Source organism: Mobula hypostoma, chromosome 29, assembly GCF_963921235.1.
Source record: "Mobula hypostoma chromosome 29, sMobHyp1.1, whole genome shotgun sequence".
NCBI lineage: Eukaryota > Metazoa > Chordata > Chondrichthyes > Myliobatiformes > Myliobatidae > Mobula > Mobula hypostoma.
Window position 1 is genome coordinate 16,537,113 of NC_086125.1, and position 25,879 is coordinate 16,562,991.

The 25,879-nt window shown below is 41.4% G+C and overlaps 1 protein-coding gene across 1 annotated transcript in view; it reads left to right on the forward strand.

Annotated features, from left to right (window-relative positions):
* LOC134339339 (kinetochore-associated protein DSN1 homolog) overlaps positions 1–25,879 on the forward strand; it is a 46,466-nt gene that overhangs the window by 4,371 nt on the left and 16,216 nt on the right. The window contains exons 2-8 of the mRNA XM_063035755.1: positions 3,076–3,115; positions 3,850–3,904; positions 6,147–6,461; positions 10,689–10,762; positions 11,507–11,564; positions 13,364–13,451; positions 14,175–14,234. Coding sequence (XP_062891825.1) covers positions 3,076–3,115; positions 3,850–3,904; positions 6,147–6,461; positions 10,689–10,762; positions 11,507–11,564; positions 13,364–13,451; positions 14,175–14,234 — 690 coding nt within the window. The remainder of the gene's footprint in view (positions 1–3,075; positions 3,116–3,849; positions 3,905–6,146; positions 6,462–10,688; positions 10,763–11,506; positions 11,565–13,363; positions 13,452–14,174; positions 14,235–25,879) is intronic.

Sequence of the window (25,879 nt, forward strand, 5' to 3'; positions counted from 1 at the left end):
TCATAAGCTAGAGCGGCGGTCCCCAACCACCGGGCTGCGGACCGGTACTGGGCCGCAAAGCATGTGCTACCGGGCCGCGAGGAAACGATATGATTTGGCGATATGAAACTATATGAGTCAGCTGCACCTTTCCTCATTCCCTGTCATGCCCACTGTTGAACTTGAACGTACGCGAGGTCGTTACGCACGTGTCATCCATCAACTCCTCGAGCTTGCAAATGACGACGGGCTGAAAACTATGTTTGACATAACATATCTGCCGGCATTCTGGATCAAAGTCTAGGCTAAGTATCCTGAGATAGACATGGAAGCACTGAAAACGTTGCTTCCATTTCCAGCATATCTCTGCGAAGTGGGGTTTTCTGCGATGAACGCAACGAAAACTGAATTGTGGAATAGACTGGACATAAGGAACCCCCTTTGAGTATCGCTGTCTCCTATCACCCTTGACGGGACCGTCTTGTTGCAGGGAAACAAGCCCAGGACTCCCACTGATTCAGTGATATTGGTGTGTTGCAATGATTTTATATGTTCATACGGGGAAGTATGTACTGTGTGTTTAATATCCAAACGTTACTTAAAGTGTTATGATGCTAGTGACTTATAATTGACTTATCACTATATTCATGCGAGGAAAATGTGCGCTGTGTGTTTAATATTAAATTTATTAGATAAACCCTTTTAGAAACGAAATTGAGTGCATTAGCCACTTATAAGTGACTTATAGTTGACTTATCACCTGTATTCCAGTCGTGATTAACACTCCCCCCCCCCCCCCCCCGGGGTTGCCAACTGTCCCGTATTTGCCGGGACATCCCATATATTGGGCTAAATTGGTTTGTCCCCTACGGGACTGCTCTTTACCCGTATTTCCCCTGCTAAGGTAGAGCATTCTTATGAAACCTTTCGTGCTGAAATGGCGTAAAGTGAAGAAGCAATTACCATTAACTTATATGGGAAAAATTCTTGAGCATTCCCAGACGCAAAAAATAACCTACCAAATCATACCAAATAACACATAAAACCTAAAATAACACTAACATATAGTAAAAGCAGGAATGGTATGATAAATACACAGCTTATACAAAGTAGAAATAATGTATGTACAGTGTAGTTTCACTGAACAGAATCGCCAAAAACGATTTGTAGGAAAAAAAATCGGCACATACTCACGGGTGCCCGCGCAAGGCTTCATGGTCATGGTAGTTTTTCTCGGAGTAAGCACAACGTATTTGACTGCTAATCTTGTCTGTTGGCAATCCTACCCCCCGTCGGCCGGTCCGCAAGAATATTGTCAGTAATAAACCGGTCCACGGTGCAAAAAGGGTTGGGGACCCCTGAGCTGCAGAGTATCTGTATGCTTTCACATGGTCTCCTTCAATTTGTTATATTCTTTTGTCCTGTTGCAGCTTCGCAATGTATTACCTCCCACTTAAAGTTCAAGTTATTAATATGATAGTAAATGTGACCAGACTTTAATAAGTTGCGAAAATTTTTTATCAATCTTCACAAATAATCTTCCCATTGCAAAAACTCCTTTGGTTTCCTGTCACCAAAGCAACTTAGATGTAATTTGCCACTCTCTCTTAGGACGTTTGTTTTTCTGACCAGTTTACTGTGCAGGACATAGTGTGCATGGATTTGAGAAAGAGTTTTGACAACCACAGGCTTGTTACCTCAGGGAAGAAAAATGTTCCCAGTGCAGCCTTCTGTATGTACATTGCTGAGGCACAACACAGATTGGGAACTGCTGCATCAAGCACCTTCCTTCTGTCTGCCGCAACAGCCATGGTCTTTCCGTAGTTAGCCATTTCAATCACTTCCCATTTCAACACTAATATGTCTGTCCATGGCCACTTCTTCTGTCACAATAGTGCCAGGTGCAGCTTGGAGGAGCAATGCCTCATATTCAGTCTTGGTAGTCTGCAAACTAATGACATCAATATTGATTTCTCTCATTTCTAGTAACCACTCCCCTTGCTTTTCTTTGTTTCCTCCCCCCCCCTTTGTTTTCCCTTACTCCAGTGGCCCTCTCATCCCTTCTCTTCTCCTCCCCTGCCTTCATGACCTGCCCATCGCTTTCCTTTGGGTCCCTGTCTCTACCCCTTATTCCATGGTCTACTGTCCTCTCCTTTCAGATTCCTCCTCCTTTTTCCCTTTGCCCCTTCTATCTGTCCTTACCTAGATTCTCAGAGAGGGATATTTTCTTTTATCTCCCTCCCCCGTCTGCCTAGCTCTACCTCATCTGAACTCAATTATTTCCTGCATCTTGTGCTCCTCGCCCTTCCCCAACAATTTAATTCTGGCTTCTGTCCCCTTCCTTTCCGGTTCTGTTGGAGGGTCTTGGCCTGAAATGTTGACAGTTCATTTCACTCCATAGATGTTGCCTGACCTGTTGAGTTCCTCCAGCATTTTTGTGTATTGCTCAGTCCAGTATTATTTGCCTTGCCCCAATTTAGAAATTCTACTCTGATTTGACCTTTGTCCTTTTCCATAACTGCTAAACTGAACTGAATTATCAGCACTATCATAAAAGTATTTCCCGCTGACATTCCTTTGACCTGCTGCTAAATCTCCTAAACTAATCCAGAGTTCCGTCCTCACTCCATGATTGCTGTAGGGATGCTCTTGTCTATTAAGTCTTTTAAAAGACATTTGCAGATTTCTACATAGCACATCAACTACCTTTCCCATTGTTCTTTCAACAGCAAACCCTTAAACATGATTTGCTTTTAATAAATCAATCCTGGCTTGCACCTCTTCAAGTAACTGCTCATTCTATCTCTGTTTATCATTCATTAAATTGTGCTAATGGCAAGTTAGGAAGTCAGCAATTATGGCCATAAATGTAAGGTAATTGCTTTACTCAGTAGCACTTTGAGACACCTCGAGGTTATGCTAAATACATAACTGAATGTTTTCTCATTCTTTATTGAAACAATATATGTAAGAGAGAGTGTTTCAAACTTGCTTTTGTAAAAAAAATACTGTTTTCAAATTTTGAGTGTATTTATTTAAAGTTTTATTGCCATAAGTGATGTTTTCTTTGATTATTTCTGTTCTTTTTGCAACCAGACTCCGGAGGTCCAATTCAAACATACCACAACCAGATCAGGTTGGTAATTTAATTTTTTTTAAATTTTATATCAAAATGAACAATGTTGATCTTTCTCCGCTCCTTCCTGGGTTTGCTTTAATCTAGATCATGATCTTGGAGTGTTGCTGCCTCAATCTGGCCGATAAACTTGTTCTGTTGAATGTTGGTCTTCGTACAGCATAACAGTCCAATTTTCAATGCTTTGGGTTCTTTGAGTGTACCAACCAAAGTGTTTGTTTGTTTTTTAAATTTGCTTTTTAGCTGGTTCGGCACAACATTGTGGGCTGATTTGCCTGTTCCTGTGCTGTACTGTTCTATAACCAGGCTCAGTGTTACTTCTTGTGTTCCTTGCCTTGGAGGAGGAGGAAGAGGGTGGTGGGGAGTTCTCCTGTGATAATCGCTGGAAAGTGTATGGTTTGTGTGCATGCCAGATGCCAGAAAGAGAAATTATCTAGTTTAATTGAAGTTCTTCTCCTCACCCTGGCCGATGTAATTTAAATCTTAAAATTCAGATCATTTTCAAAGTTGCATTTACCAAGGTTTCTTCTTTCTACTTCAGAATGGAAGTTTTACTTTGCACACACTTATCAAACTCAAAGCTCTTTATATGTTTAATAGATTTATGTCTCCATTGTAAGAGGCATTTAATTAGGAATCTAAATGGTTTTACAGGTTACATAAAATTCATTTCACAATTGTTCTGAACAGATCATAATAACTGCTGTTTGTAACCTAATTGATTTCTTTAATAGGCCTTGTCCTCATCAAAAAAGAAACGTAACAGATATCAAAAGCATGTGGAATCTGGTAAGAATATGCTCACATTGAGTAGTGATATCCATCAGATGTTCTATATGGGATCAATAAAGTATCAATGTATCTATAGTAGGGTGCTTAATACGTATATTTCACATCAGGTCAGTTTATAAATTTGGAAAGGAGCTTGCAGGAACGCGTTCCAGTCAAGTCTCCTTTGTTTTTAGGACATATTACAGATTTGGCAAGACTTTTGCAGTAGACTAGGTAGCAAGCTGCAGTGATGTTTGTAGATGGCAGATATTGCACAGTGGCAACAGAGGGAAGACAGGTAGGTTGATATTTTGGTGACGGTCAAATGGAGTACTTATTCCAATGTTACATTACGTTTCTTGAGTGCTGATGGAGCTACACATCTTGAAGTATAGTGTATCGTCACACTCCTAAACTGTGCTTTGTAGATGGCAGTTCTTGTGCCTGTGAGAATACATTTGACCTATTCTTGTGGGCAGAGTTTTGTGGCTGATTCTGTTAAATTTCTGATCAGTGGTGACCTCCCAAGTTGTGGCTTGTGGCGGGCTGGGCTGTGAGTTGGACTCTGTTGATGGAGCTCATCATTGGACAGTTCCGTGAACAAAGAAAGATTATTGACGAGCACAATCATCTTTCTTTGTGCAAGATATGGCTCTAATCATTGGAGAGTTTTTCCGTTGATGACCACTGTTTAAATTTTACCAGAGCTGTTTGATGTCACACTGAGACAAATACTTTGAGAACACGGACAGTCACTCTCTCCTTGGTTCTGTGGTTCATGTGTGGATCAAAGCCATAGTGTGGTCTTGAACTGAGTGGTCCTGGAAAGCTGCAAGCTGAGCATAAGCAGTTGAGTTAGTAATAAGAATAGATGCTACTTGATTAAACTTCAGTGACCCTTCACATCTTTGATTTATAAATTGACTTATTGGGTAGAAATTAGAACATGCAGCTCGGTACAGACCCTATGGACTGCTATGATGTGCTGGCCTTTTAACCTACTCGAAGATGTGTCTAACCCTTCTCTCCCATGAGCTTGCTGCTCATTATGCCGCTGGTGTTTAAGGCAGCAATGAAGTTCTTCTATCTTTGATGATGTGCAGGGCTTCACTCTTAGTCTGGCCTCTACCTATAGGTGAGCCTACCAAGAGCCAAAGCATAAAGCCCTGATTCTAGTCAACATAATTCTCTATATTTGCCTATCTAAAAGTTTCTTAAATGTCCCTTGAGTATCTGCCTCGACCACTGTCACTGGCAGTGCATTCCATGCAATCAACACTCTATGTGTTTATATTAAAAAAAAACCTCTGACTTTCCTCCAGTCATCTTAATCAATTAGGTGCATTGCTTGGTCATATTCTTGGGGATTTTCTGTACTAATTTGGCTTAATACTTATTCTGCCCATTGGAGTATAAACATAAACATTGCCAAAAGACCTGTTTCTGTGGCATTACGAAATTCTGTGTCCTCTCCTACTTAGCTGAATAAGTTAAAATGTTGGCGTTGGTATCTGTCTTTACTGTACATTCCCCATGTAACATTTGCTGTGCAGCATTTGGTTTTGACCTTAGGGAGCAGAAGTCAAATTTCATCCCTGTTTAGAGAGTGTTCATTTTCTTCACTTGTATTTATAGTGAGTCTTCAGAAGGGACTTTTCTGAATCCTTTGCTACAAAAGTCAGAATTCCTAACTTTGCACCGTAGTTCCCTTGGATATCTGTCCTTTGTTTTTTCATATTACTGCTGCCAATTTAAGCTGATCATCTTCAGTACTTGCTATATAGTAATTGCTTTAAAAGTTGGATGCAAAGAGGTTTGCAGCATTCTAGTCAGGTGGATATTGATCATATATGCATAAGGAGCCTGTTGAGTTTGGGCCTTCAGCTGAACAATTAAAAAGCACCCTCTTGGCAGAAAAATAATATCAAGCTTTTCAGTCTGTTTCAGAGATTAGCAGAAAGGGAAGACAGGGCCTATTGTTAACGTTACACCATAATTAAAGCTTGGTTTAGTCTTGGCTGAAATTAGCAGTTAATAGTGGATCTATGCCAAGACTTATGGAATGGAAACAGTTGGTCTAATTACTGAATGAACCTAGATACAGTTGTGCATAAATTCCTCTGTATTTGTTATGTTGAAGAACGAAATGAGAAAGGACGTTGGTAGTTTATGCAGTAACTTGTGTTCAGTCAAGTGCAGTCTACGAAGAGGAGCAATTCTGTATTGATTTTCATTAAATTGTCTCCATCTCTTTCTTTAGAATTTGCCTCAAAGCAGGTGGAACTCCCACAAAGAAGGAGCCTCCGTAACCAGAGCAGTGGCCGTCTAAGTGCTGGTCAATTTACTGATTCCAGCCTCGTCTCTCCAAGAAATGATGGTGGGAACTCAAGCCGTCAAGCTCCTGTCAAGGAATCCCATACCACCCTCACAGAAGGACCCAAAATCAGTCAGGCGATGTCACCAAAAACACTGCTTAAGAAAAGCCCCCAGTCACGATCAAGATCCTGGCGACGCTCCAGCTTTAAAGGTGGTAAAGGGCGAAAATCTTTGCCACCAATTCGACGAGATGTTACAGGTGAGGAAGAATGAGCTTAGTTTTAGGGTGCAAGAGAGAGAGAGTTGATAGTAGTGGAATGGCAAACACAACAGAGTCTATATTTTGTGTGGCATTCCTGGAGCTTTCTCTTCTGCATGTAGACATTGTGGATGCAGTGCTTTAGTTTCAATGAATTCATTCCCTATCATATCAATATATTTGACATTAAGAAATTTGTCTCTTTCCTTGCTTTACACTGTTGAGCGTACCCAGTTTGGGGCATATTATAGGTTGTTATGTTTGAATGCTGTCGGTGCTTTATGCCCCAATGAAACCTTCTTGTCAAATTCCACTATATTCTCAATTTTACACAATTCATTTTTTCCTTTTCTATTTCTTTACATATGTCCATTTCCCAAAGTATTTGCTAGTGACCTATGTGCATTATAACTCTCAACCTGCTTTCTTTTCTCAGTTTCTTTTTTTTTACCTGATTTCATGCTGAGATTTTCTACAACATTAGCTTTTAGAATTGGTTTCTTATTATCATGTATACTGAGGTACAGTGAAAAGCTTGTTGTGCATCATTTCATACAGATCAATTCATTGCACAGGACATTGAAGTAAAGTGATAGCAGATGGCAGAATAAAATGTAAAGGCTATAGCGAAAATATAGTGCAGGTAGACAATAAGATGCAAAATCATAACAAGGTAAATTGTGAGGTGAAACATGCATCTTATTGTACTCGGGAAGCATCCAGTAGTTTTATAACAGTGGGTAGAAGATGTCCTTGAGCCTGGTGGTACATGCTTTTAGGCATTTGTATCTCTTCCCTGATGGGAGGAGGAGAAGAGAGAATGAATGTGGTGGACGGGGTCTTAGATAATGCTGGCTGCTTGACTGAGGTAGTGAGAAGTATAGACAGTTTGTAGAGGGGAGGGTGGGGTTCATGTACTGAGCTGTGTCCACAATTCCTTACAATTTATTATGTTCGGTTGCCATACTAAGCCTTGATGTTTCCAGAATAGATGCTTTCTAAGGGCCATTGATAAAATTTGATAAAAGTTTCATGTGGTCACGCCAAATTTCTTTAGCCTCTTGAGGAAGCAGAGGCATTGGTGAGCTTTCTTGGCCGTGACATTTACATGGTTGGACCAAGATGGTCTGTTGAAGCGCTCAACCTTCGCATCGGGAAGGTTGTTGAGATGACATCCTGTTACAAGCTCCCTATCTCCTTCCTGGTACTTCAACATCATTATTTGAGATAGGGACCACTGTAGTGGTGTCATTTGCAAATTTGTAGATGGTGTCAGAGCAGAATCTGGCCACACAGTTAGGAGTGTGCAGGGAGTGGAGTAGAGGGCTGATGATGCAGCCTTGTGGAGCATCATTGTTTAGAAAAATTGTGATGGAGATGTTACTTCCTATCCTTACTGACTGTGGTCTTTGGTCAAGTGTAAAAGGAAGCATTGACTCTCAGCCCTCAGAGTTTGGTAATGATTTTGCTAGGAATTATAGTATTGATGGCATAGCTGTAGTCAATAAATAATATTCTAATGTAGATGTCTTTACTAACCAGAAGCTTCATAGGTGACTGTAGAGTCAGGAATATGGTGGTTGCTGTAGGCCTGTTTTGGCAAACTGCAGTGGGTCAAGGTTGTCTGAGATGCCTTGTTTTCTTAACTGTGGCTTCCCCTCCACCATAGGTTTCAAGGTTCTTCACTGCATTTCTCAGTTTCATACATTTCTGCTTTCACTCATTCTCCCAGCCAGAGCAAAGATGGTCATTTCTTTTCCTAGTAAAGTTTACTGGCTTATTACTCTCCTTCCATTTTACTGTCCTCCATGATTTCCAGGGATTCTAACATCTCTCTGCTGTCGCCATTTTGGGGGACAATTCTGTCTGACTCTGGTCTGTTCTTCCATTTCCGCTAACTGCTTCCAATCTCAAGGCACATTCTCATGTAACCTTTGAAGGTGTAATACCATGCCCTTTTGTCTTCTGTTTTCAACGTCCATGGCCCCAAGCAGTAAATCATAAGTTCTTCTAAATTAGCTGATTCCCTAATGTCATAGAGTAATGAAGCACGGATACAGGCTCTTCAGCCCATCTAATTCATGCTGATTTCAGCATCATCCTGCTAGTCCCAGTTGCCAATGTTCAGCCCATAACCCCCCAAGACTTGCTTTCATGCACCTATCCAAAGATCCAGCGTGGCCAACCTTTTCTTTTAACCCAAACATGGTATCATCCTTGCAAATATCTTCTGTACCCTTTCCACCATGAGAATATCTTTGCTATAATAGTCCAAAATACTTCAAGTGCAGTCTCACCAATACTTTGTATTGTCCATACTCCTAAACTCAATGCCCTGACTGCATGTTCAGCATGCTAATCGCTGACGTCGCCACTTTCACCTTTCATTCTTGTACTCTTTTGCACAACACTCATCAGTACTCTGCCATTAATTGTATACATCCTACCTAGATCTGAATATTCAAAATAAATCACCTCATATTTATCTAAGTTGAAATTCATTTGCCATTCCTCAGCCCATCTCCCTAACTGGTCAAGATATCTTTACAATTTATTGCAACCTGCTTCACTATCAACAAGTCCCCTTAACTTAGAATCATAAACAAATTTGCTAATTGTGGCATATATACACTAATCAACTCTATAAATAATAAATAACAGAGGTCTCAATACTGACCCTGGCTCACCATTAGTCACACGCCTCCAGTTGAAAAAATTGACTTTTAACCATCATCCTACTATTGAGCTAATTCTGAATCCACTTTGCTAGCTCCTGCTGAATCCCATGTGACCTTTCCAGATCAAATTGCCAATCAAGACCTTGCCAAGCCAGCACACAAAATGATGAAGGGTCTTGGCCCGAAACGTTGACTGTTTACTCTTTTCCATCGCTGATGCCTGGCCTGCTGAGTTCCTCCAGTGTTTTATGCATGTTGCTTTGGATTTCTAGCATCTGCAGACTTACTTGTGCTTGTGAAGATCTTGCCAAGGCCTTCGCAAAGTCCTTATAGAGAACATCCATTGTCCTTCATTCCCTTGGTAATCTTTTCAAGAAACACTAAAATATTTGTCAGGTATAACGTCCCACACACAAAACAGTGCTGACTATTCCTGATCTGGTATTGATTATTGAAATGATGGTAGATTTTGCCCTCTGAACTCCATCCAGAAACTTCCCTACAGCTGAAGAGGAGGACAGTGGACCATGGGAGAAAGAGAGGGGGAGGAAGAGCTCCAGAGGGAAGCGAAGGGCAGTTGAGGAGGAGAAAGGGTAATAGGGGAACCTGAATGGGAAATGATAAAAAAGAGAAGGGGGGGTGGAGAAATCAATATTCATGCGATCGGATTGGGGACTACCCAGACAAAATATGAGGTGTTGCTCCTCCAACCTGAGAATAGCCTCATCATGACCGTTGAGGAGGCCATACTCCAACATATGGGAATGGGAAGTAGAGTTGAAATGGATGACCAGAGGAAAATACTGCCTTGCGTGGTGGAAGGAGTAAAAGTGCTCAATGAAGCAGTCCCTTTGTCTCTGTCGGGTCTCATTGATGTAGTGGAGGCCATATCGGGTGCATAGATGACCCTGACAGACTCACAGGTGAAATGTCACCTCATCTGGAAGGACTGTTGGGGGCCCTGAATGGTGGTTTCTTCTCCCTTCCTTTCCAGTCTTAATGAAGGGTCTCGGCCTGAAATGTCAACTTTTTATTCCTCTCCGCAGATGCTGCCTGACCTGCCTTGTTCCTCCAATATTTTGTATGTGTGCTCTTGATTTCTAGCATCTAGGGAATTTCTTGTATTTATAATTGCAGTGTATGCTTCTATTTTCCAGATCAGAGCCTCTATATCTGGTCAGTCAAGATTCCCTGAGCTTGTTATGTGTACCCTTCACCTTAACAGGAACATGCTACATCTTGATTATTGATATCACCCTTTTAAAAAGCCTCTCACTTGCAAACGGTTCCTTTGCCTTTAAATAGAATCACCCAGTCAACCTTCAGCAAGGTCCAACCATGATTCCTGGTGGGATAGGAGACCTGCTGGTAGTACTTTGGAGTACAGTTTATTTAGTGCAAGCTTTTTACTTTTCTTAAGGAAAAGTCAGAATAAGGATTTTGTTTCAAATGTTTTATCAGGTGTACATATCATTGCACTTAATTCTGAAGCAGTTGAAATGCACATTTTACCGCTAGCTTTTCAACTTTACCCTTTTCTTTCCCCCAGAAATCTGCGAAGATATCAGCTTGGATTTACCTGGGGAAGAAAGGCTCGCAGAGCTGTTTCGTCTGTGTCTTGAGGTAAGAAACTTATTTAAGCAAGCATTCTGATGGCATATTCAGTAGGATTTCAATAAAAAAAATTGGAGGATATGAATTTTCCATGCTGTGTAAAAATAAAATAGATTTTAGTATAATTTAGATTATTTTCATCCAAAATTGATCTGTAATGAATCTATTAGTGTGATTAATGCTTTTCATGTTGTGCTTCCTGCAAGTGACACTAGTCAGTTTACTTCTCAGTTGGGCAGGAAGAATTTGAAGGTTAATCACTCTTCCCTCTTTTCATTATGTAAATCTTAATCTTTGGTTGTGAGTACATGGTAGAAACCCACTCGTATTTGCATGGAGAAACCATTGTGGAATGGCGACTGTACGATCTTTGGTGAAAGACTAATTTGAATCTAATAACAATATACACCATTGACAAGCAAAATTTCATCCACCAATTTTTGAGATATGTGGGCCTTTTTATTTGACTGCTGTTTGTCTGGTACCTCACCACTACAGATGATCCAGTCAGTAGTGCTCAGCTCTAAGCAGCACCGTAGTCCACATTATGCCAAAGCTGTAATCTTAAAGTGAGTGATTATGTGGAAGCAAAGATCAGTTACAGCACTATTCATGAATATATCTGTTATTTTGAGCTAACATGGATCAGCATAAAAGGCCTTAAGTCTTTGGTGTTAATTTGTATTTGGCTGACTATTTTGCTTTTGACTTTGTAGATAATTAGATGCAAAGCTGTTGATATTATTTTCACAGTATACCCTACAGAAGTTACAGCACTCCTTGGAACCACAAGAAGCCTTTCAAATAGATGGTGAGTCTTGATTTTTTTTCTTTGTCTTTTGTCTCAATCATTCAGTTATGCTGAATACCCTTAGATAGCTTTGTGCTGCATATGATGGATTGAAAGTATTCATTTTCAGTGCTTTGATTCCCCTTAATAAAGTTCACACTTCCATTCTGTTCTCTGGACTCATCGATTCTGATTGGCTATATATTGTGTATAAGAACACACAAAAAATTGGAGCAGGAGTATTATTTTATTTTATTTAGCGATACAGCACAGAGTAGACCTTTCTGGCCCTTTGTGCCATGCTGCCCCAGCAATCCCACAACACCGATTAACCCTAACCTAATCACAGGACAATTTACAATGACCAGTTAACTTGCCCAGTACATCTTTGGACTGTGGGAGGAAACCAGGGCACCTGGGGAAAACCTACACATTCCACAGGGATTCAACGTACAGAGGCTTCTTACAGAACGTAGCTGGAATTGAACTCCGAACTCTGGAACACTCGAGCTTTAATAGTGTTGTACTAACCACTACGCTACTGTGGCTCCCACCAAGCCCTCAGGCATGCCCCACCATTCAGTGCGATGATGGTTGACCTATGCTACCCTCATCTCCTTTTCTGTGCTAGTTCCGCATAGCCCTCAGTTCCTCAATCTTTCAAATATTTAACTATTTCCACCTTGGATATATCTAGATGATCTGGCCTCCACTAGCCAGAGATTCACTGCCCCCTGTGGGAACAGATTTCTGTGTACCTCAGATTTTTATTTTGCAGTTATTACTCAATGTTTATGACTAATGGAAGCACCTCGAAATCTACTTTACCAAGTTCGCTTAGGATCCTGTAACCCCTCATTTTTCACTTAGAGGAATACAGGCCCAAACATTCTAGTTTTTCCTGATAAGAAGTAACCTGGTGAATCTCCTTTGGACTGCCCTCATTGCTATGATAAGGAACATCGGCAATTTTTTCCTGGATACCTTGTGCTTCTGGCAGTATCCCTTTATAAGCACAAAATGAGATCACTGCAGTTTTGTCTGGAGTCCCACGGTGTGTGCTGAGCTTCCCTTATAGAGTGGATTGATGTAATGTATCATTTCGGATCTTTCCATGGATTGAGCCCCACTTGTCTCTGTGGTAGTGCAGCAGTCCAGCTTGCAGCCCTGTTCTTAACCATTTCTTCATTGGCTGTCAGATTGCCTATCTTCTGAAATTCCTGTACTAAATGTTCTCCCTCTTCCTGATGTTCCTTCAGGAAAACCTACATCCTTTCTGAGCCACCTGGCCTCTCTGTTGATTTATAACGTTAAAGATACCATGTACCAGTATATTTAAGTTGTATCCACAGTTTATATGGCAAAGCTTCATGGCCTGCAAAATTAGCAGTGTTGTAAATGTGCTGATCAGTATCCTGTTCAGTGTAAATCTCTGCTTCATCAAGTGTCAGTGATGGGTCTTTAGTTCATTATTGCAATTCTACACAAGATTATAAAATCATAAGCTTGTCGTGCTGTCAGACAAATTGAATCTCAAAAGTAAAATACTTTTGCTTATTTTATTGGTCATTTATTCTGTTTGAGATCACATTTTTTAATTATGATTCCCGGTTTAGAACTTAAGAGAAATTATGTACATCGGTTAGGTTGCTTTGTTCTTCTAATTTGTGATGGATAGAGGCTTAACCTCTTCAACATATGACAGGCCAACTATTGTTGGTAAATCTTTGCTGCACTCCCTCTATTGGAGAATGTGCTCTTTTTAGTAATGGAGACCCAACCTGTACATAATACTGACAGTGTTTTGGTTATATCTTCAGCCTCGGCTATTTCCAATGATGTTAAACGAGTCATAGAGACAATGAAATTGGATGGGACACTGAGGAAATGCACTGAGGAACCAGAAGCGTAAGTAAACACAAACACTGAATTTCACTGGAGAGTCCATACTAATCATTCCTACATTTCTGATGCAATGTGTACTGTACAAGCATAAAGGTTTAATATTCACATTTGAATAATGCAAAGCCGGTTGGGAGTCCATATGTGTATGTATGTTCAGAAGGATGGGGGTGCCTGTGATCCATATCGATAACGTCTTCCTGAGCTAGTCCATATGACTGCAATTGGCCCATAATCCCTCTAATCCTTTCCTAGCCATGAACTTGTCCAAATTTCTTTTAACTGTCGTGTACATAGGTGCTATGAGCACTTCCCCTGGCAATTCATTCCATATACACGGCACCTTCGGTATAAATTGGGTCAAAGTGAAAATCTTCACTTCTGCTTTAAATCTGTGCCCCCTAATTCTAGATTTCCCTGCCCTGGGAAAAAGACTCCATCTATCCTCTCATAATTTTATAAACCTCCTGTCTACACCTTGCTGCCTTAATAGAGTACCTACCATAATAAAAGGTCCCATTCATCCTTGACTGATCATTTTCACCAAAGTTCATGTTCTTCAAATGTTGTACAACTGTTGCCATGGCACTGTTTTGCTGTGTATGTTTGATTTGTTCAACGCCTGTCATGCACGGAGTTCCTGTGGTAGTGCATCATCTCATTGCTGGCAGTGTGAAACTGGTCTGCTCATAATCCAATACCTGTGACCCTGATGTTTTTACCTTTCAGTGTTCCTCCCACACCAGAAACAAAAAAGTTGATGAATCAGCTCAAGGATGACATATCCAGGTAGGAATGTGAGGTCTTGCCTGTGAATTAACATTGAATCCCAGGAGTTTGGAAACACCATTAGTAACACTTTTTTCATAACCAAACCACTTCATTCTATAAGCATGTGTTATTTTTAATACTCTGTAGAAGAAAACCTACCTGTTCCAGTCTGCTGTTTGGAAAGGGTGTCAAAGTCCCTGAATTGAGAGAAATTCACTTGAGTGGAGAGGATGTTTTAGTTGCAGGATAGGGGTCAAAGTTGGGTTGTTTTTTCCTGGCACCAACATAGAAAATAAAATTAGGAAACTGCAGGTAGAGGCCTAGAATCATAGAGCAGAAATGTGCCCTTCAGCTCGTCTAGGCCGTGATGGCCTGTGTTTCTGCCTAATCTTATCTACTCACATCCAGATCATAGCCCTCCATACCCGTATCCACCACTTCTGCTGGAAGTTCATTCCACTCTTGCACCACCCTCAGAGAAAATGTTTCCCATCAGGTTCCCTTTAAATATTTCACTTTTCATTCATAAACATAAACCTTTGGTTCTAGTCTCATAGAACTTTAGGGAAAGAGCCCACATACATTTACACTGGTCTATGCACCTCATAATTTTGTGTACCTCTGTATGTTTTCCCCTCATTCTCCTATACTCTAAGGAATAAAGTTCTAACCTGTTCAACATTTCCTTATAACTTGGGCCCTCAACTCCCGACAACATCTTGTAAATTTTCTCTGCACTCCTTCAAACTTATTGATATCTTTCCTGTAGGTAGGTGACAAAAGCTGCGCACAATACTCCAAGTTTGACCTCACCAATGTCATACACAACTACAACATAAGATCCCAAATCCTGTACTTAATACATTGATGTATGAAGGCCAATGTGCCAAAAGCTCGCTTTATAACCCTATCTACCTGTGATGCTACTTTCAAGGAATTATGGATCTGTATTCCCAGATCCCTCTGTCCTACCACACTTCTCGGTGCCCTATCATTCCTACCTTGGTTTGTCTTCCCTTGGTGCAACATAGTAAATTCCATAGTAAACTACATGTATGTCACCATATCCAACCCTGAGAATTTTTGTCTTGTGGACATACTCAGCAAATCCAAGAGCCAGAATAGAATCAATGAAACACCTTGGACTTATTTACATTAAATTCCACCTGCCATTTTCAGCTGGTCTAGATCACAGCAGCGTAGTGATTAATGCAGAACACTGAAGTTCGGAGTTCAATCCTGGCATCCTCTGTAAGGAGTTTCTAGATTCTCACCTGGAATGGATGGGTTTCCTCCCACAGTCCAAAGATATAAGTTCGTTTAGTCTTTGTAAGTTGTCCCGTGATTAGGCTGGGGTTACATTGGTGAGCTGTTGACAGTGCAGCTCAAAGAGCTGGAAGGATCTATTCCACGCCACATCTCTAGATAAATAAATGATTATGCTACGAGCTTTGATAGACTTTGCTGTCCATTACGCCCCCAATCTTGGTGTCATCCACAAATTTGTTGAACCAGTTTACCACATTAAAAACTAAATCATTAATGTAGACGATGAACGATAACAGACCAGTACCAGTTTCTGTGGCACACTACTAGTCAGAAGCCTCTAGTCAGTGAGACAACCATTACTACCACTCTGTCTTCTCCTGCTGTCCAGATCAAGTTTACACCCTGAATACCAAGTGACTTAACTTCTGGACTAGTCTCTCGAGCAGGACTTTGTCAAAGGCTTTTCTAAATCCATGTAGACAACGTTTATTGTCTTCCCTTCAGCAGCCTTCATGGTGACCTGGAAAAAAGACACTTAAGATTGGTTAGACAATGCCAACCATGCACAAAGCCATGTTAGCTCTCCCTAATCAGGCCCTGTCTATTCCCTTAGAAAACCTTCCAATAATTTAACCACATATGATTTCAAGCTCACTGGCCCGTAATTTCCCGGTTTATTCTTAGCCTTTCATGAACGACAGAACAACATTCACTATCCTCCATTCCTCTGGTACCTCACCCGTGCTTAAGGACATTTTGAATGCCTCTGTACAGCCACTGTATTTTCTGCACTAGTATCCCGCAAGCTCCAAGAGGCGCCTGGTCAAGCCTCAAGGTAGCAAGCACCATTTCCTCTGTAATCTGGATACAACCCATGATCTCACTTCTCTTTTTCCACCGTTCTATGGACCCTGTGTCTGTCTCCCATATAAATACAGATACAAAAAAATTCATAGTGATTCTTTGCCATCTCTTTCAGCTCCTTATATATATGACCATGCTGATCTTCAAGATGGCCAAATCTTTCTCTTACCATCCTTTTACTCTTAATGTGTCTATGGAAGCTCTTGGTATTTTCTTTCACCTTGTCTGCCAGAGCAACATAATGTCCTCTTTTAGCCCTCCTGATTTCTCTCTTAAGTGTTCTCTTGTATTTCTTATACTCCTTAATCGCCTCATTTGATTCTTTTAATTGCTTATTTCTAATATCTGCCTTCTTAACCATGGCCTTGGTATCTCCCAACAAACAAGGTTTCATAAACCTGTTAACCTTTTATTCTTACAGGAACATTTAAATTCTGTACTTCACTTTTGAAGGTCTCCCACTTATCAATCATACCTTTGTCAGAAAGTGACCTATCCTAATCTACACATGCCAGATCTTTCATGAGGCCAGAATTCTGATTACAATTTGGAGAAACATACAAACTGATGGAAGGATGCAGTGGGTGGGCTAGTGTCTATTGGGGCAGGGTTGGAGTAAGTGGGAAGAGCTGATGTTTCAGGTATTTGGATTGGGACTGAGGGTGAAGATGGAAAATGGCCAGTATAATGCAGAAAGTGGTAGTGGTGAGGCAGGTGCCCAGGGACTGAGAGGTGAAGAATGATGAGCAAATGGAGCCCTGTAGGGGAGGAGAGCGATGGAATTGGGGGACAGAGGTAAGTGAATGATGGGTGGAGACAGACAAAAAGATGCCAATGAGAAGAGGTGGGGGAAGGGGCAGGAGACAGCTGCTAGTGAGAGATGAGCAGAAATACAAAGGCACCAGTGCTGAAATCTGCTGGAAGTGTTCCTGGGAACCAGTAGGGGAGAGGAGAAAGACAAATGCTGAAATAACTAGATAAGGGAATTGAGGGGAAGCCTGTGGTTGAACAATGTGTTTAGAAGGTGAATGGTTGTCGATGAGGGGAGGCAGTAGCACAGAATTTAGTAGACGATGTTGGAGGAAGAATATGGTGATCTTTGCCTGTTTGGGTCCCCAGATGGTGGTAAGGGGGGAGATGTGAGAATGTGTTGCACTTCCTGCAGGGGTGAATGGGAGGAATGAGCATGCCAGGGAGACAGATGGAGTAGTCCCTGCAGAAGGTGAAAGGAATGGAGAGGAGAAGATGTGGTTGGTGATGGGATCTCATTAAACCTGGTAGAAATCTTGAAAATAGAAGCAATAGTACGAGTTGGTTGTTTGGTCTTTCAAGACAGTAATGCCATTCAGCATTCTTTAAAATGGTAGAGCTAGTTTCCTTGGTGTGCTGGGTGAATGAGAGCGTTTGTTGGCAACACAAAGTCGATCCTGCGGCAAAAATGCTAGTCACCTTTGGAGCACCATGTTGTTCTGCAGTGATACTTTATAAATAATGGTGCACTCTATAATTACCATGCTTCTCTAAAGCAAAAAAAAAGATTTATGTGATGCATCTAAGTAAAGGAAAAGCTGCTCAGTAAAAGTGTGATCTGAGAAGGGAGAAATACCAGAACAAATTGGCGGAGTGTTGGGCTTCAAATATTCAGTGATTGATATAAAGGACAGGGCATGCATACTTGAGATGGCCCCATTGCAGGCTGCCGGCATTACAAAGCAGCAATACTGCGTGAGAGTTAACACTTCTCAAAACCTTTCTGTGTTACTGAGTTCAACAGGTTTTGCCATCTGTGATCATGTTTCACCTTCCGCAACATACACAAGATGCTGGAGGATCTCATCAAGTCAGGCAGCACTTATGGAAAGGAATAAATAGTCAAACTCCATAAACAGCCCTCTCTAGAGATGCTGCCACACCTGTTGAGTTTCTGCAGCACTTTGTATTTGTAGCTCAAGTTTTCCAGTATTTGCAAAATCTCCTGTGTGTGATTCTCTTTGTCCAAAATCTCTTGCCCTGTAAAGGAGTTTGAAGGGGATTGAAAGGGGAGCAAGGTTTGGGTGAGATACAGTTGCTCCCTGTAGCCAAATCATGTCATTTGTGTTAAGGTAGACAAGTTGACAGCATAAGTGAAAATAAATGAGGTTGATTTAACAGGCTTATTCACAGTTATGGGTTTCAGGATGTTCCAAAAGACAGGCAAAATAAGAAAGGAGTTGTGGTAGCATTGTTCACTAAGGAAGGTATCAGTTTGATGATAAATACTGATATAAAATGCAGAGAAACATGGTGTAAAATCAATTTTGAAATGAGGATTAACAAGAGAAAACATAGGTGGGAATGGTCTACAGGCCCTAAAGTGTTGTCTGTCAGTGGGGCAAATCATAAACAGAGATGGTGTAGGAACAGAACTGAAATTATTGCAGGTGTTTTTAATCTGCATAACGATTAGATTAATCAATCTGATATGGAAGGTGCAAATTGTGGACTTTCTTGGAGTACTGTGTTACTGAATCAGGATTATACTGTTTTAGATTTAGTCCTTTATAATAAGATAAGATTAACAAGCAACTAGTTGTCGAACTCTGAGAGGGAGTAGTGATCATAGCTTAGCCATATTCCAAATACAGTTTGAGAGTGAGCACCACTAGTCCCCGAGCTAATGACTTTCTCAGAGGATCTGAAGATTTTTCAGGAATCAACCATGAAGGATTAAAAAGCTAATAAAGAGGTTCAAAATTGATCGAGAGTAAACTGATAGGCAACACAGCAAAATATTCCATATACAAAAAGGAAAACGATAGTTGTGTGGCCCCCAAAGGGTGAAATGGGGGAATTAAAGTTCAAAGTAAATTTATTATCAAAGTAACCATATACGTCCCTGAGATGCATTTTCTTAAGGACATTCACAGTAAATACAAGGAACACAGTACAATTAATGAAGACCACACCCAACAGGATGGACAATCAACCCGTGTGCAAAAGAAAACTATCTGTGCAAATACTAAAAAAAAGAAATAATAAATGAGCAATAAATATTAAGAACATGTGAGGACTAGTCCTTGAAAGTACGTCCATAGGTTGTAGCAACAGTTCAGTGATGGGGTGAGTGAAGGTATCCCCACTGGTTCAAGAGCCTGATGGTTGGGGTGGGGTGGGGTGTAATAACAGTTTCTGAACCTGGTGGTGTGAATCCTGAGGCTTTTTTGCCTCCTTAATGGCTGCAGCGAGAATAGAGCATAGCCTGGGGGTCATTAACAATGGATGCTGCTTTTCTGCAACAGAGCTTCTTGTAGATGTGCTCAATGGTGGGGTGGGTTTTCCGTGTCATGGACTGAGCCATATCCACTACTTTTCATAAACATTTCCATTCAAGGCCGTCAGTGTTTCTGTACCAGGCCATGATGCAACCAGTTAATATACTCTCCACCACAAATCCATAGAAGTTTTCAAAGTTTTACATGTAATGCTGAACCTTCAAAAACTTCTAAGGAACTTCTTCGTAATGGCACTTGCATGCTGGGCCCAGGACAGATCCTCTGAAACCCCTAGGAATTTAAAGTTGCAGGTTCTTTCCACCTGCGATGCCCTGAATGAGGACTGGCTCATGAACCCCTGGTTTCCTCCTTTAGGCAATAATCAGCTGCTTGGTTTTGCTGACATTGAGTGAGAGATTGTGGCACCACTCACCTAGATTTTTAGTATTGACCATATAGGTTAACTTGTCACCACCTTTGATTTGGCCAATGTCATTGAGTTGTCAGCAAACTTAAAGATGCCATTAGAACTTAGTCTCACAGTCATAACTATAGAGTTCAAAGTTGAACTGAGGCTGAAGCAATGGGCCTGCTTTGGGTTTCATGTCTGAGAGTGAATAACTCGAGCTCATCCAGGAGATGAAGGTCTAATTCTGTGTTCTGCCAAATAAACCTGCTGTGCCTTTAGGGGGGCATGTCTGGTTGATGTGGTGGCACCAAGAATGTCCGTCTATGATAACTAAAATAAGTAAATAAATGTGCTAAATTAAATAAAAATAAACTTCATAGAGCACTTTCCCCATGCATTTGGAAATCTGACCTGGTATCCTGGGGTCTTGCCATTGTAATACTGTCTGGCTGAAATTGTAGCTCTGGGCTTGAATAACTTCACCTGTTAGCCAAGGTGCACCTGACCATCTGTTGTGTCGGATGTTGGATGCTGTGGCAGCATTGCATTTCGATATGTCAGCAGAAATATGTTAAGAGCCTGGCTGATGCTTCTTCCCCTCCCGATTTCAGGAGTGATGATTTGAAGGTACCCACAAATCTCTGCTTGGCTGTTGGGCTGTGGATGATATGGGGTGAGCAGATGTGGATAATTCCACTGCTCTGACAGAATGTAGCAAACTGTTGTGCACTGAATTGGGTTCTGTTGTCATTTCTGGCATTCCAAAATGGCTGAAGATCTGCAGCAACTGTTGAATGGTAGCCTCTGTTTTTGATGTCATGGTTATACTTCTGACCATTTGGAGTAGGCAGCAATCAGAACAAAGTAGGTACACCCATTGCTTAGCCTGGCAAAGTCAATACATGAGTATTGACAACTCCAAGGTCTGGTAGCCTGAGGCTGTGGTTGTAGATCAGCCATTGAGCACTAAATACATTGCTTGCATATGGATGTGATATCTTATCTATACCTGGTTGACCATGGTGGAAGTGATTCAGTACTTATGGTTGAAGTGTTTGTGGAATCACTATTCTATCTCCAAATATTAGACAGAAGTCCACAGCTGAGAGCGATGTATGATGCCAGTAGAAGGGTACAACATCTTCCTCAACTTTGACTGGCCATCCATCAGAGGTAACTGGAGTATGCTTAAGAAGAGAATCTTCAGCTGTTTCTGCTCTGATCTTGGTGGTGGTGGTTGGAAGACCTTCAGCATCATCTGATGTAGCCTGGTGAACTTCATGATAAACTGAAATCGCAGTCATGACTATATTTTCATTTTCAGTAACCTGCTGATTCACAACTCAGGAAAGATCATCTGCCGAACAAGTTCATGGGTTGATTAGATTATGAGGACACGCAGTCCTCTTTTATTGTCATTTAGTAAAGCATGCATTAAGAAATGATACAGTTCCTCCAGTGCGATATCACAGAAACACAAGACAGACCAAGACTGAAAAACTTGACAAAAACCACATAATTATAACATATAGTTACAACAGTGCAAACAATACCGTAATTTGATAGAGAACAGACCATGGGCACGGTAAAAAAAAAAGTCTCAAAGTCTCTCGAAAGTCCCAACATCTCACGCAGACGGTAGAAGGAAGAAAACTCCCTACCATGAGCTTCCAGTGCTGCAAACTTGCTAATGCAGCATCCTGGAAGCACCCGACCACAGTCCAACTCTGAGTCCGTCCAAACACCTCGAGCCTCTGACACCGAGCACCATCTCTGCCGAGCGCTTCGACCCCGGCCGCCAGCAACAGGCAAAGCCAAGGATTTGGGGCCTTCCCCTCTGGAGATTCTCGATCGTACAGTAGCAGCGGCAGCGAACCAGGCATTTCAGAAGTTTCTCCAGATGTTCCTCCGTGCTTCTCACGTCTGTCTCTGCACGGCATCCTACTTAAAAATACCGCTATCATTCACCGGAGAGGCCTCGCACGCTGTGTCGCGCCGCCATCTTCTCCTCCTGATGTGTACTAATTTCAAAATGGTAGGCTAATAACACTGTTGCCCACCTTTGTGAACGTCAGTTGTATACAATGGAATGCCTTTCTTAGTCCTGAAGATGAACAACAGTGGTTTGTGATCAGTAAGGAGAGTGAAGCGTTTGCCATAAACCATCATGTGATATTTCTTCACAGCAAAGATGATTCCCAAGGCTTCCTTCTTGATCTTGTCCATAGTTCCTTTCTGCTGTAGTTAGTGATCTGGTGCATGCATGACAGCTTTCTCGGAACTAACAGGGAAGATAAGGGATAAGACGTGTTCTGCCCTGTACTTGGACACATCCATCATGACAATGTTTGGCAACTCTGTGTCAAAATGCTCAACAGAAGGTCGGATTACAGCATATTCTACACCTGATCAAAAGACTTGCCATTATTTGGACCATTTCCATGTGGCATCTTGTTGTGCAGGGCATTGAGTGACTCCCTCAGTAGGTCCATTGCTGGGAGGAATGCTGAAAAATGACTGACAATGCCCAAAAATGATTGTAAGATGCTGATATCTGATGGTCGAGACATCTTTAAGAAAGCAATGTTTTCAGGGTGTGGACAACAACTGTGCTCATCTACGTTGAGCCCCAGATTCTTGATTGAAGACATCAGGAGGCTGCATTTTTCTACCCAAAATCACAATCCAGAGTCAAAACATGGTACAAGTGATTACATAGTTCCCTTTGATCCATGCCTATCACAGTGATGTTATCAGAGTAAGCAGCCATACTGTCAATACCACTCAGCATTGGCTGTTGGAAAATTGAAGGAGCGGCCTTTACCCCAAAAAGCAGACTGAGGAAGGAAAGCAACCCCCTTGTGTGTTGTCACGTCTTCCAGTTAAACGAGAGTACACTCGGACACAGTGACTACTCCAGTCCAATCAAAGGTGTATTTCTTCATCTTGTGCATCTTCTTTGAGATTGCAAGTCACTGCTAGATACTAAGAACATTGGGACTATCCCATTAGTGAGTTGCTTGGTAGTGATGGAGCTGGACTCGTTGCCTACTGTTATTGTGTTGACGCCTAGACTTGTGTACCATTGGATGGTACGCAGTGTGAGTGATTGTCTTGGACGTTTTTACTGTGATCACAAGATCCTGTTGGACGTCAGTAATGTAGATGACTGCAAGTCTGGTTCACTGGTTCATTGGCAGGAATGACATTACCTCGGTTGTGACAAGGACTAGGCTGAGGCCGCAAGGTCGCCTGTTACAGCCAACTAGGAGAAGAGACACTGAGGCTTTGTGAGAGAGCCTCTGCTGGGCAAGCTGGAATCTACATTTGGATCGAGGGCTAGCCACCACTGTCAGTGCTGCTTTCCCGTGTTTGCTCAGTGCTGCCCTCTGGTGTTTGCCCAGTGGAAGAACAAGCTGGACCAGGACAATTTGCCATCAGTTCTATGTTATAAATAACCTTACAGAGTCATTCATTTACCTCTCTAATCCTACTTAGGATTTGCCAATTTGTACATGGCTCGGTAATAACCTGGAGATTATCACCCTTGTTCTGCTTTTCAATTTCTTTCCTAAACTCCTTGTACAGGTGTCCCCCGTTTTACACCACTTCGCTTTTACAAAAGACCTACATTAGTACCTGTTTTCACCTACTGAAAGAGGATTTTTGCTTTTACGATAAAAGACGTCTGCTTTAAACTTGTGTTTACTCCGAGAAAGACTACCATGACGTGAAGCCTTTCGTGGGCAGGTGTGTGTGCATGCGTGTACGTGCCGATTTTTTTCTACAGATCGGTTTTGGCTAAATCTTCCCGATTCTGTTAAGTGAAACTACACTGTACATACATAATTTCTACTTTATATAGGCTGTGTATTTATGATATCGTTCCTGCTTTCACTATACGTTAGTGTTATTTTAGGTTTTATGTGCTATTTGGTAGGTTATTTTTTGGGTCTGGGAACACTCAAAAGTTTTTCCCATATAAATTAATGGTAATTGCTTCTTTGCTTTATGCCATTCTGGCTTACAAACTGTTTCATAGGAACGCTCTACCTTCGGATAGCGGGGGAAACCTGTAATCCCCACCAGAACAACCTTCCCAGTACTTCCTGTGTTGTTAGGTCCTATATGGATCACGAGCACTGGATCCTTTCCATCCCATTCCAAGTTCTTCAACCCAGAAAGAGGTTCTTAACCCTAGCACTACAAAGGCAACACAATCTGTTTTTGTCTTTGTAGTAGAGAACTGTCTCTGTTTCCCTAGCTATTGGGCTTTTTCAGGTGGCCCAATCAAATCAACAAAGGAGGCTATACATTGATCGAGCCAAGAGACTTTAAAAAGAGTCTTTTTTCCGGCAGCCCAGTCAAAATGCGATTCATTAGCAACAACAAATAAACATAAGGTAGAGTCAAGCAGAGCAGCCATTGTACGAATGGGTCAGTGTTAGAGGGGAGAGGCTTTGGCTCAACATGCTTGGCTGAGTTAAGTTTCTTCTTCTACATTCTTCGTCAGTGTAGTGAGAATGGCTCCAGGGGCTGTGTTGTGTTTTTTTTGTGTGAGATGTGGGAATTCTGGGAGACCTCCAGACTTCCCGGATAACTGAATCTGTACCAGGTACACCAAGATGTAGCTCCTCAGAGACTTGGGGGAAGCTAAATGCGTGACACTCCACTAAGTTGGATGGTAAGACTTGGAAAATTGATATGATTACATAATGAAAGCATTTTTGGAACATTGTGTTTTTTACTTTATCTGAAGAATATATTAGTGTTATAGCAACACACATAAAAGTTGCTGGTGAACGCAGCAGGCCAGGCAGCATCTCTAGGAAGAGGTGCAGTCGATGTTTCAGGCCGAGACCCTAGTCCTGACGAAGGGTCTCGGCCTGAAACGTCGACTGCACCTCTTCCTAGAGATGCTGCCTGTCCTGCTAGTCCTGACGAAGGGTCTCGGCCTGAAACGTCGACTGCACCTCTTCCTAGAGATGCTGCCTGGCCTACTTTTATGTGTGTTGCTTGAATTTCCAGCATCTGCAGAATTCCTGTTGTTTATATTAGTGTTATACATAGCATCCATTTTGGTGCACCATAAATATCTACTCTTCAGCTTCCAAAGCACTAATGCTTTAAATCAATAGATTGTTAGTGTAGGTCTCCATGAGGGGGACATAGTTAAACTGTTAAAATGGTGCTACATTGTCAAGGCTGTTGTAGATTTGCTGCTAAACAAGGTTTCTCTATTCTCCCAGGTTCTGCCGAAAAGATGCTGCGGTGCTTTTCAAAGGATAATGGGAGAGTTTTACCCAAGGCCCTGGCAAATATTTATCTCATAAATAACAATTTTAAGAAAACTCAAAAAATGACTGCTGGCAGCCTAGCATCTGTGTCACTGTAATTTCAGGTCAACAGCTCCATTGCTTTTCCTTCAGTGGCACTGTTGGCCTTGAATTAAATATAGTCTAGATGTTCAAACACAGGAGTTTCTTACAAAGTGAAATTATATTTTAATAAGTAATATTTTTGATTAAGGCTCTTGTCAAAACAGGAAGTGATTCTATTCAAGAAATACTGGTATTTGTGATCTTTCAGTATTAAAATCCTCTTCTATCTTTACTCTCCGGCTTACTTGCCCATCGTTCCTTCTTTCCCTCAGCCCACCAAAAATACTGGCCCTACAGGAGGCTCTGTGTGGTACTCTTGCAAAGTTTCTGTAGAAGTTGTATTTCACTATATTGTCAATTGGCTTGGATAGGTTTTCAGTGGGAAAACTGTCTTTGTCTCAATTATGGCTCTGATCTCTAGTTGGTCATGAACAGGAGAGAATACTGTATTTTTCCATAATTGTATTGCTAAATATAAGTAATAAATTT